General features: G+C 41.7%; 1 protein-coding gene across 1 annotated transcript in view; it reads right to left on the bottom strand.

Moving 5' to 3' along the window:
- PREX2 (phosphatidylinositol-3,4,5-trisphosphate dependent Rac exchange factor 2) overlaps positions 1–13,175 on the bottom strand; it is a 397,279-nt gene that overhangs the window by 16,753 nt on the left and 367,351 nt on the right. The window contains exon 38 of the mRNA XM_019527766.1: positions 4,505–4,607. Within this exon, the coding sequence (XP_019383311.1) occupies positions 4,505–4,607 (103 nt within the window). The remainder of the gene's footprint in view (positions 1–4,504; positions 4,608–13,175) is intronic.

Below are 13,175 nucleotides of genomic sequence, written 5' to 3'. Positions count from 1 at the left end.
ATTCTGACTAGGTATTATAGGAATTCCTTTGGCTAGGAAGGCTCGAGCCCCTGCAACTGGAACTGGAAAAGTAGAAACAATTTATAACTGCCGGTTCATTATTTTACACTAGTTGCTTTCCTTTAAAAGATATCAAGTTAAAGCTTACTTTTTGAGGAGCCCTATGTGATCTGACTAAACATCATTAAAGGCCCTTGTTACATCTTACACTTTAAACTGAAAATATGTTAATTGGCTTAGAGTTCATGCCTGAGTGGGTGGTGGGGTGGTACAGGGACAGCATTTCCTGCCCCAATAAATAAGATAACATATTTTTGCTATTATTTCTAAGTAAACTGAACTAGGTTTAGAATTAAACTTGGTGTAGAAAGGCTGTTGCCAGGTCTTAAGCCCCGTTTGACACAGATAGTTGATACAGAGCTTCAACACCACAGATCTTTTCATATACCTTATGCACTGGGATACATTTCACCCTTTTTATTATATTTTTAACCAAACATGTGTTTTCCTAGTTTGAGCCAAACTATAGGGGCTCGCTATAACTTCACACATTGGATCTAATGAATCTCCATTACATGATTCAAATCCATACTAATATCTGACTAAAATACTTGTATATTGTGTGGATTTAAAACAAGTATTCTTTTTCCGTTACTAGTTTTGCCAATAGTTACCCTTTCCTCCATATTCTCACTAATATTTAACCTATTTTACTTAATATTTATCATTTTAAAAAAATTCTAAACTTTGGACTTCTCTAATTGGACTATTATAACCCATCTTTCACTGGGGAAGTTATATTTTACCATGTCTTCCCCCAACCAATCCACAAATTGCCAGTAAGATTAGTCTCCACTACAGACATGCCCCTTCAAACCCTTTCACAGTTTGCCTCTCCTTTTGTATTGAGGTCCAACCCCTTTCCTTTCAGGACTGCTGCTTAGACCTTTACACTCAGTTTATCTTAATCCCTTTCCCTCATCTTATATGCCTCCTCTTCTCCTTCCCCATTTCTATCTCATTTTTGTACCCAGATCACCTCCTATGTCCTAGCTTTATTCTGACTTACTCTTAAAACCCACCAGATTCCTAGGCTGAGTAACCAGGTTTCATCTTCTGGACTAATGTTCAGCCAATGTAGGTTGTAAGCACCTACTCAATACACTTATTTTTCCACTGTAAGAAGGAGGAAAAACCTCCCCATCTTATACATTCTGTAAAACACTGTGTACACTTATAGTATGCTGTTCTATAAATAATAAAATCTTATCTCACCCTCACCAACAACATAGGAGGGAATCAAGACAGCAGCACTCAGAACACCAACATCAGCTTAGCACAGCACACACTATCCCATTTGGAAACATCTGTATTCTCCAAAGGCCTGAACTTCTGCCCAGAGAAGAAGCCTGACAAGATACTAATATGTGGATAATTAGAAGAATTCTTCTGCAAACTTTGCTGAAAGACTACTTCCACAGCCAGGGCACTACCACCTCTAACAACCTTCCTGCCACAACTGAGAAAGCAAACAACAATAAAATATCAGATTGGACACTTCCCAACAATCATAACCACACACTGGACTATAATATTGGCTATTTCAATAAGAAAGCTAACAGCAAAATTCTCAACAAAAGCCAGGACCACAACAACCTCTCCCCTTCAGAGAGAAAAGCCATACAGTCCCTAAGATCCAACAACTAAAGAGTAATCAAACCAATGGACAAAGATGGAGCTCCTTTTCTTAACCATCAAGGCTACATCAGTGATACTGACAGAAAACTACCTGACACAAAATATTATAAAAAACTTGGGGAGGACCCCACCACAGAATTTGCTCTGGAACTGGAAAATATCATCACTTCCTTCCCATGCCAACTTCAGGAAAGACTACTTCTACTTATCCACCACTCTTCCACTAGGAACTTTCTATTTGCTCCCCCCCCCATCTTTGGCATGTGGCCGGGTCAAGCCAGTACCAGGCTGTGTTCCCATGCATCGCTTCAGGCCACGGGGGTGCAGCCGGTAGGAGCCACACCAGGGTCAGGCAGGAGCTACACCAGCTGCGTCCATATGGTGTAGCTCAAAGCAGTGCGTGAAAACACAGCTCGGTACTGCGTTAGTGGCACCTGCACCCCTACCAGGCCCCAGCCTAGCAGAGCCTGGATAACCCACAGCTTCCCCCTGCACCCCCATCCTGTCAGCAGGGAGAACTGTGCCTGAGCTCCAACTTGCCAGGAGCTGGGCTTTCTGGGCTGTGAACAGCTGCAGGGTCGGAGTTGCACACAGGCAGCCTCACCGGGCAGAAGCCTGGCCAGGAGCTCAGCACCCCCTGCCTTGGAATATACGCTGGGGGCTGGGGGGCAGGACAGGGCAGACGGGGAGGGGAGTGGCTGCTGCTGCTGCAGCTGGCTGGCATGGGGAAGGGAGAAGGGCAAGAGGCCTCGAAAACCTATGGGCCATATTTTGCCCACCCCTTCCTAAACAGTCCCTATGTGAGCTGCTGCTGCCACCACCCTGTACTCTGGCCACCCTGGCCTCTGTTCTTAAAACAGCAGCAGCAGCCAGGGACTATTTTGGACTGCTCTTGCTTCCAGGGTGTACACGCTGTGGAGTTAGAGATTTTGGTACCCCTCCTAACTTGGTGCCTGGGGCAGCTGCCCCTCATTCACCACTTGTTGTGCTAGTGGTGACACGTGACCACATGAGATGGTCACATCCCAGCATCCCTTCCAGTCTGACCAGAGGGAATTCCTTTTTGACTCCAAGTCTGAAAAACAATACGACTCTCATGCATGTGAATAAAATACTGGAATAAAATAAAATACTGAGACTAGAATACTGTCTGTCCTCTGGAAAGAATGTTGTTTTTTTTTAATATCACCATGAAGCTTTGCATCCCCTGGCACCCCACCCACCCAAGCCATTCACTGCCCTATATCTAGCTATGACCAATATCTGATACTTCAAAAGGAAAACAGGCACATACACACACACAGAAATACACATACACAAATGAAAAACTGTTAGTTCATCACCTCCTCTAGAAAGCTGTTTTAAAGTTTAATTGCCCTCAATGCTAGAAACTGCATCTGATTTCAAGTTAATTTTTTCTGACTTCAGCTTCCACACACTGGCTCTTGTTACGATTTGTCCTCAGGGTTGAGAAGTTCCCTAGTATGGTGTGTAAGTAAATGGATGCTCCAAGCAAGTCACCATGTACAAATTCTCTCCAACAGGTCAAGCTTCGTAAACCTCCTACCAAAACACTACTTTTCAGCCCCTGGATCATTTTAAGGGACCTCCTTTGAACCTGTTCCAGTATTTCTACTAGTACGGCAGAGAGCAAACATAGACAGTTTCCAGGAGGAGGCTTATCCATGTCATGTACTTTTCTACCTTTATTTGATATTCCATTTTTATACATCCTGCACCTAGGATCACATCAGTCTTTTTGGGCATAACATCCCATTGAGAGCTCTGGCTATCGTGATTATCTCCAATAACTGTCTAGCCCTAGGAAGGGTATGAAAAACAAAAAAACAATTAAAAATAAAATGTTAAAATTAGGACTGTTGAACGATTAAAAAAATTAATCATAATTAATCGCAAGATTTAAAAAAAGTAGTTGTGATTAATCACAATTTTAATCACGCAGTTAAATAATAATAGAATCCCAATTTATTTTAAATATTTTTCGACGTACACACATGTACACAAACCCTAGATAGTCCCCAAGACCTGGCCCTCCAACCCCTGCCTCCCCCAAACACTTACCTGCAGTGCATGGGGGGGAGTCTGCTTACCAGCTGCTGAGCCTGCTCCAAGGACCCTGCCTGGCTGGTGTCTGTGTCTGGCTGGCTGGCATGTGCCTGTGTGTGTGTCTGACTGGTGTGTGTGCATGTGTGCGCCCGTGTGCACCTGTGGCCCAGCAGCAGCAGAGGGGGAGGGGCCACTTTTCCCCCAGCAGCTCAGGCAGGCATGCACCAGCCCCCAGGAGAGGGGCTGCTCTTGCAGCACAGGCAGACACACACCAGCAAGGGGAGAGGGGCCACTTTTCCCCCAGCACACAAGCAAGCACACAGCAACAAGGGGGGGGGGGGGAGTAGCATGAGCATCTTTTCCCCCATCACAAGCAGTGATTAATATATGTTAAAAAAAATGCAAAATCAAATGAACATATTAATTGCAGGCATTAATTGTGATTAATTGACAGCCCTAGTTAAATACATTGGATTCAAAGATCTTAATATGAAAGTTTAATATATGAATATATTTAATATAGTCAGCATTTAAAAGGTTAATTTATTAAAGCTCACTAATGGCTATGATAGACATTCAGAATGTCAGAACTGTGACAGTCTTCTACAGTTACTTCAGGATTATTCTATGGAAGATGCTATAATCATCCAAGTCACAATCAATCTTGGGAAAAATGAGAATATCATTCCTGGAATTCCCATGGCAAATGATTACACTCTAAAGTATAAGATAAGCCTACCTGTTTGCGCATCACGTCTGTAGCTTGCATAATATAGCGAGGAGGTAGTCCATGGCTCCTAGCAAGAATTATAGCCTGTTCCAGAGTTACACTTAGTGTGCAGCTGCAAAAAGAGAGACTTCAATTAGGTATCAGTTATCATTACATCTGCTAAAACATATTTACTGGTTAGTCAAAGAGTAAGGATCAGAACCCCAAAACAAACCTATCAACCTAAAATATTGCGTAGATAGAGCTATTTGCTAAAAACTCGAAGAAAGCTAACTGCAGACTAGTTGCTGAACAGAAGCTAGTTCAGCTCAACCTACACATAACTCAGTATAGAAAATAAATTCCATCTAAATGTGATGTTTAGTTTTGGACATAGGTTATAACTAAAAGGAACACAAAACACTTTACAGCTTGTAAACATTTATACAGTCAACAATTCTTTTGATCCACATAATTTTTAAAAAGTCTGACATAAAGTATGTGAAGAAGTCCCATAGAAATTAAGGACAGCAGATCTTAGTCCTATGCCTGGCAACTGAAGGACAGGCTTTTGAGGATTTTTAAAGTCATAAATTAACAAGCTGATGAAGGCAGGCTTTTAGACTAATACTATCCAGTTTTTCTAATTTAAAATTAAAAGATCTGACATTTCCTTCTACTCATTGAGGTGACAAAAGACATAAGAATAAAGTAGAGTAACAAGAGACAGAGAATTATATGGTCTGAAGCAAGTCACTTCTGTCATCAACAACTCCCAGCTATACATGTCCATTCCTTTACGCCCCATGCTTATGTAGGGAAGCTATGGGGTTTAGAGGTATGTTCTGTGTGGGATCTTGCTACTGATCAAGAATCACAGTGGCTTGCATAGAAACCAGATTAAGCCACTTGCTGACTGTACTTAGGTAGGTGATTACTTTTTCAAATTACATATGTGCATGTCACCATCTTGACTTGTTTTATTTTTAGTTTGTAGGTCCTAATTTTTTCATTTTCTCCTTTCAAAATCTGTTGCTTTGGCCATTGATACAGAACTTTCATTAATGGATATAACTCTTCCACAAGGTTTTCTGTCACTTTAAAAATGTGATCACACCCCTAAAATTAGGGCTGTCCCTTTGTTTTACCATCATACAGGTATCAAAATAATTTATGTGAGTACAGATTTAGGCCATGAATATGCCATTTGAAGCATACCAAGTACCACTGAAGTGCTGCAACCAGTAAAGGTGAAGATATTCATATTTAACAAAGTGCTTTAAAACTGACTAGAGCAGGGGTTCCCAATCCCTGGGCTGCAGCCCAGTGCTGGGCCATGGCGGGTTGGCTGCCAGTCCGCAGCACAGTCAACTGCTGGACCGGAAGTGGCAAACCGTGACCCCCCAGAGCCCGGTGGAGAGGCCATGACTCCTCCTGCGCGGCCCATGGCAGAACAGGGTTTGGCCCACCTCCCCACCTGGGGGATGGGGGTATCCTTACCTGTCTTCCAGCCAGGAATTCTGGCCGTGGTTGGCTGTGACTGCTGGGCAGCGGTTTGCCACGCTGTGGCCGCTTCTGGGCCGCAGTTTGCAGGGCTGCAGCATAAAAACTTTGGGAACCCCTGGGCTAAAGCATCCTTTAAAAATGGCCCTCAAGAAAGGAGAAACGTCTCTGAAGTGCTTCATTTTGCTCAGTCCTCCAGCATCCTGCAATCTTCTGCTCTCCACTCCCAGCTCTACCTTCTGTGCACAGCTGTAGTGCTTGGAATTTGTAGTGCTCCAAGTTAGAGCACAATCAGAGAGCTCCAAATAAATGTTTCTCCATACTTAGTTGCTTACATTAGAACCTACATACCAGCCAATCTGTCAAATCCTTTTTGAAACTGAAAACACATAACAGTCACATTCTGCCCTTTTCCTTTCATGTTATATGTTTAAAAGGTGTTGGGTTTTTTTAAATCGTGGGGGACACAATAAAGAAAACCTTTTCATAATTATCAGCAGCCAAAAGTCCAGTCCTCCTCCCACAGCCTCCCACCCATGTTGCTTGCAAGAGGGTGCTGTGTTGACTGGGATGTCATCTTTCAGTTCAACATGAAAGCCAAGGTGCTGCCCCCCTGCAATTTTATGATGGTATTTTTTACAACCCCTGGTGCTCTGGCCAAACTCACATTTCAGCTACTGCCTGTTGCCAGCTTACCCAGCACAGCTTACCAAGTGCATCAGCAAATGAGGATGCTGCATGCAAAGGAGCATTACTTGCAACTATACATGTTGTACATCTCTAGGACTGTTTTTTTCATGAGAATAACTGTTAATCTCAAATTTTAATGTGGGTCTTAATTTTGATATTTAACAGTTAATTCACTAGAGCTTGGTACATATAACTCAAGCCAAATGTATGGAACCCAATAAAAATATATATAAGACTTTTACCTCTTTCAAAACAGAAAAATAAAAATGGATGGAATTTCCCTCAAATAAGCTTTGCTCTGCTGCCTTACCAAGATTTTGTCAGGCAAAAATTTAAGAAAATAAGTCACAACATCACTATATCCCCAAGACTTGCAAACTCAAGCTCTACTTGACAGGCATGAGAAGTAAATGTCACAGGCAAAGATCTTACCCCAAAAACAATATGCTATCAACGCCACACAAACATCAACAGGTTATCAGTTTGTATATACCAGTTAACCGCAGCTGCCAAACAAAGAGATGGCTTTTCAGACAGACAACCAGGACAAGAGCCTTTGGACAGTGCTTTACACTTTACAGATCAAAACCGAAACTTTGAGTTGCCTGTAGGAATAAAGCCAGTATACTTAGATGACATAACATGTCCTCTTTGGCTCCCACCACCTGGATAACTGTATTCTGCACCAAATGAGTTTCTCGATGGTTTCAATGCAGAGGCAAGCGGAACACTTCACAGTAATCATACCAAATCTGTTATGAGACCTATATAAAATATTCTCTCCTCCCAGTACCTCTTCCATAATATGATAAAGGTTAAAACACACTACCAAATCAATCTTTGAGCAAATATTGACCAGAAGCTTCTGCATGCCTTGTATTATGCACACACTATGGACAATATGTTTCAATCAAACACTCACACTGCTAAGCAGAAGATCTGTAGGAGGAAAACTGTGTGTACTTAACTCATGATCTCATCTGAAAAAAATGACAAGCTTTAAATACCACTAAGTAAATTTATGGACTGTAAAAATTTCAAATTAGGAAGAGAAGAAAACAGAGATCAGGTTTATATGGTCTCTCTATTAATGGCTTTCTGTGCAAATTCATAAGTCAATGATTTCCTTCAATAATTAAATCAGTTTTATTCCCAAGTTTCTTATACGCACTGACCTCAAAGTTAACAGGAAGCACGAGTCTATTGAATTTTATTGCTATATACCTGATTGAAGTGCACAACAGTTTAACAGGGTATGACTAAACTTTATAAGCTGTCTTACTCTCTTCTCTTTGAAAAGTAAAGTATTGCCCCAATACAGGGCCCACCTTGAGTACAATTCCTGAGTATCTGACTGCAAATGCAGCTGCCACAGCTACCACAGGAAGAAAGGGAAGTACCAGAAAAGTGATTTAATGAATGGCATATTAGCCTGGACGAAAGAATTATAAACTCTCCCTGCAAGTGTGTGGTAGCCAACCAGCCATAAACCCATCCTGCTTCAACCAATGAGAACACAACGAGAACAAAGAGATAATTTTTTAAAAGGAACCCAAGATTTTCTCCTTACTGATTAAGCCAGTCCTGGTTAAGCATCCTCATATCTGCAGGGAGTGAGGAAGCTTTGTGTAAAGTGTCTTGAATTAATTGCATTTCATATTAACACAAAATAATGCTTTCACCTCAGGGTAAAAAACACAATTTATAATTAGGGATCTACTTAAACCGTGGAGAAACTAAACAATTGTTGCAGGTTGGTTGTGATATAAATAGCAAATTCCACATATATTTCTTGAATGTGGTCTGGTGGCTTCACCCCTTGGCACTGATTGCTGAAGAAGCCCCAGTGAAGGGAGATGGGGCAGCTGCCAACTTGTCTGCTGCCCTTCATGCCAGCTTCCCTTCCCTCCCCTTGGGCAGGCTGTGAGGTTGGGCCACAGCAGCAGCAAGAACTGCTGGCTCCCACAGGGGAGCCAGCATTTTATTAAGTTTTTCTTTTTTTTTAAGCTGATTTCATGGACAATCCCAGATATTGCAGTTTCCGTGAAATCCACAGAATTGCAAATTGAGTAGACCCTTATTTATAATTTAAAAACCTATGGTAACTCTAACAAGTATTAGAAATGGCTCTCTATTTTTCTGCTTCTTCATTTAGTAGCCTTTGACAGTAGCTCGGTCCTAGTGTCACTGTCATTTTTATTGTCAGTCAGTTTCTCCCATTGATTGCACAGATCTTTCAACAAAGGACAGGAAAGAGAAAAAACATCTCCCACAGAAATTTGTAGGGAAACTCAAGCAGGTATAAAACCAGGAGCAATTTTTAAAATCATTCTCTGAAAATGCCTGTATATTTTTAAGCAAGGGAAAAGATTACAAAAAAAAATACAGTTTATCAGCAGTAAAACAGAAGTCAGGAGATCAAGGTTCAAACCCAGTTATAAAAGTAATTCATTAAGTTAACATGCTTCAGCAAATCACTTGGTTTCTCTCCACCTCCCTTACCCCCGATTTATTAAATTGATTGAGAACTTTGGATCAGAAGTATTATTACTGCACCCTCAATTAATCCTGTGTATTTGTTTATATGCTTGTTGAAGTTGGGAGGACTAATGTAATGCAACAAAATTCTTTCCTCCACAAAGGTATCACCACCCTTACTCATATTAGGTGCATCTACACATGCTATTAGCATGCAGCAATAAGCTCCATCACATATACTAGAGTTTATTGCTTCTGGGTGCGCTGTTTGAACACAGGTCAGCCTGCAAGTCTAAGGCTACTCTGACCTGGCCCAACATGCTGCAGAGGGGCTGGCTGGGGCACAAAGGTTCTCCAGCGTGGGGCTAGCTGCCATGCAGCCTCCTCACTGAAGCACCCTTGTTCCCCAGCCAGCCACATTAGCACTATACATGTGATGCTGAGGAGTAAAAAACTCCACAGCAGAGTAGTACTTGTATTTACATGTACTAACCCACTACAGAGTTTATTAGTTTCCTGTAGGCTAACAAAGCCACATGTATAGATGCAGGATGTTTACTGCAGAGCTAATTAGTCTACTCCACAGTAAATAATATGTAGATGCACCCATTAAGTAGTAACATACTCCATGAGTAGTCCATTGAGAGCAATGAGATAGTGTAACAGAATCAATGTCCGAAAGTATTGATCACTGAAGGGAAATTGTACAGTACAACTATTTTTTGTGGACACCATCAGTAATCAGCACTTGAGAGTCATTATTCAGTGGTACATTGTCAATTGAAGGTCATCTTAAAAAATCAGAAATGTGCATGAATCATATATGCATTGAAGAGGTTACTGAAACAATTCATTTACTGATAAATGGTGAAACAGGTACTGATCACAGAAATTCTGAGAAAACTGAGTTTGAGATTCTACAACATACTTGTTCTTCAACACCAAAGTGGCCAAGTCATTAAAGATATAACCCAGGAGAGAAATAGTACAACCAGTGAAATTGCATAAAGAAGACCTAAACCACTAAGGTAAAGGCTGGAGTACAATCCTAAGGTATGTAAACAGTAGCCAAACTGAAGAACTGACAAAACTCTATACATCTAAAGGCAAAGAATAACAATTCTAGGAGGGTTCATCACATCATGAGGAATTAGCAGAGAAAACAGTATTAAACAAAATGAGAATGGTAACAGTAACTACTGGTACACCCCTATAAATGAAAAAAGTATGTATTTTTCAGGTTGAATTCTATTGCATTTTCTGTATCATTGTTTCTTTTAAAAAGAACCATTATGATTTTTATTTTTTAGTCTTTGGAACAGTGCCACTGAATTCATTTTAACACAGCTATTTATTAGATGTACAATTTACTATTGTTTGATTTTGTTGTATTTGCTCCCAAGGCACTTAAGAGGCATTGACGAATAGCTGCTATAAAAACAGAAATTATTATTCATTTTCTCTGTCAAAATTGAATGTATTTATCTGTATCAGCCAGATAATACAGTAAATTACCACTTTTCAAATACCAAATAAACCTGAAATTGCTTTACTTCAGTTGGATACCTAGCTAATTAGGTAACCAAGCATTCAGTATTATTGATATTATAAAGGAAACCTTCAGTAACTATGCCCTGAACTCATTAATAAATCAATATTCAAAATTGTGATGTTTTCTTCCAGTTTCTTCAATATAGTACTCTGCAGAGCAGGAGGTACAATTTACATAGCAATATGTTTTTTGCTTTCAAATAATTGTTCGGTTTGCTGTTTAAAATACATTATGCAAAATAATAGCTGTTTTATATATTACCTTTCTAATATTAAAAAGCATGGCAGCTGCTGTGAAGTACTGCATATTCTTAACTGCAACATTTTAAAACATGAGCATCATGACAGTCAGATGTTGTAAAGAAAAGGAAAAAAATCCACAAGAACTCTTACAGGAAGCTTCTCACCAAGGAAAGCTTAGACAGAAGACTCCAGCCAAGTATCTAAGCAACAAAATTGTCAAGCAAAAACCAATTTCAACAAATGCATGACTAAAAAAAAATGCACCTCATATTTTTCTGAAAAATGCCAAAGCAGCAGTTTCCCCCTGTCAGAATACTGATAGGTCTGGAAAGTGTAACAGGAAGAAATGACAGCAAGAAAATCCTTGCTAAAATGTGGTCTTACTATTCATGCCATTTTCACTGTAACACTAGGTGGTGATTGTCCAGCAAGGTGACAAAGTCCTCAGGCTACTTAGGGATTTAGGCTAGGGACAGCCATTGAAAAAGCCTGACCCTGAACTGATTCAATATTTGCAAGTTAGTCTAACCTGGCTGGGTTGAACCAGTTTGTAAGTGCACAGACATCCCCTCTGGACTGAAGAAATGCAGCCACATGCCTGCAGTGGCTCAAGTTAGAAGCCAGAGAGTCCTAAAGCAGCTTTTCCTCTCTTCCAGAGTGCTGAGCTGAGTGGGGGGCATAGCCTGGCCCTGGCAGGATGCTGTGATTAGGGATGGGTTCCCCTCTGCCTCCTCACTGCTCCTGTCCAGCAATGGAGCAAGCAGAGAGTTACCCAGCATTTACTTACACAGCAGGGAGTAACACAGTGTTTATCAGCCCATCATGAAAACAAAAGCCTCTGTCATTAGTTCAAGCTCTTCTTTTAGCTCCAAAAAGCCCTAAGCGGACCCTGTCCTGTCTGCCTTACACAGACACCTCTCAGCGTTAGCTTGCATACCACACACTGGCTATGGTCCGTGCTGTGGGAGAGAAGCGGGAATCCCTGTTGAGCAGAGAGTGGTGGGGGCGGGGCAGAAGGAAGCCAGGCAGATGCTGGCTGCTGTGCCTGCTATCTCTGCCAGAGCTTCAGACAGGGAGCAGAGGGGCGGGGCCAGCTCTGATGTGGAACAAAGAGCCCCACCCAGAGCTGCAAAGCATCTGGAATGCTGGGGGAACTCTGGTTTAAGTTAAACCTGAGGGGGTCTGGGACAGACATTGCATAAACTGGTTTGACCCAAATCGGTTAAGTCTGATACTACATTCAACCAGGTGTATCTTAAACCAGCTTCAGCCATTTGAAACTGCTTTATATGCACTGAATGTCTGTTCCGTTACAGGTTTAAACCAGTTTATGATCACTTACACCAGTTTATGTGTAATGTCTGTCCCTAGCCTTATAGATTATATATTGTACCTTCAAGCTAACAGAAAATCAGAACAGCTATGCATCTATTAAAATCCTCCCAGCTCAAGCGTTTATTCACTCTTATTAGCAAATTATACTGAAATTTATGAAGTAATTCATAGCCAGCTCTGACTCTTTTATGTACCTGGTCCTTCAGCTTGAAAGAGCCCAGATAAACCTTAAAGAAAGATGAAACAGAAAAACTCCATTTTATAAAATTCTCCCCAAACCTAATCCAAGCATTTCTGCAAGGGAAGCATATGCCCTAAATCCCTATAGTTGAAGGTTTAAATCAGTGCTACTCAACCTTCTGGCCCCACAGGCAAGATAAAGGTGTGGGTGGGGCAGGTCCACAGGTCATATCAGACTCTGCACTGGAACTGGGCTCCCAGGGCCCTGAGTTACATTCACCAACCAGCATTCTGCTCTGGGGGCCCTGTCCTGCCTCAGTGCAGTCCTCCACATTATCCACCTGGTCCCATGTGCTAGGATCAGATCCAGTATGGCCCTGCACATGTACCCCAGAGCAGAATGCACAGCCCTGCCCCTCCCCCCCAAACTAGTGCACAGGGCGTCTACCCACAGGGCTCCCCACAACACAAGAGGGGAGTCCTGAGGGCTAGATGACGCCTGGTGGAAGGGGGGTGAAATCTCCAAAGAGGAGTATACCTCCTCTGCTCGGGCCTGTAGGCGAGCTGTTAGGAAGGCCAAGGCGGACATAGAGCTCGGACTAGCGTCCAAGATTAAGGATAACAAAAAGTCCTTTTTCAAATATATTGGGAGGATGAAGAAGGTGCCGGGTAATGTGGGACCCCTGCAGGATACGCTGGGCAATCTGGTGGTTGCGTCAGA

Source organism: Gavialis gangeticus, unplaced genomic scaffold, assembly GCF_001723915.1.
Source record: "Gavialis gangeticus isolate Ggan-Ray unplaced genomic scaffold, GavGan_comp1, whole genome shotgun sequence".
NCBI lineage: Eukaryota > Metazoa > Chordata > Crocodylia > Gavialidae > Gavialis > Gavialis gangeticus.
Note: the sequence above shows the minus strand (reverse complement) of the source record. Positions and strands in the feature narration are given on the sequence as shown.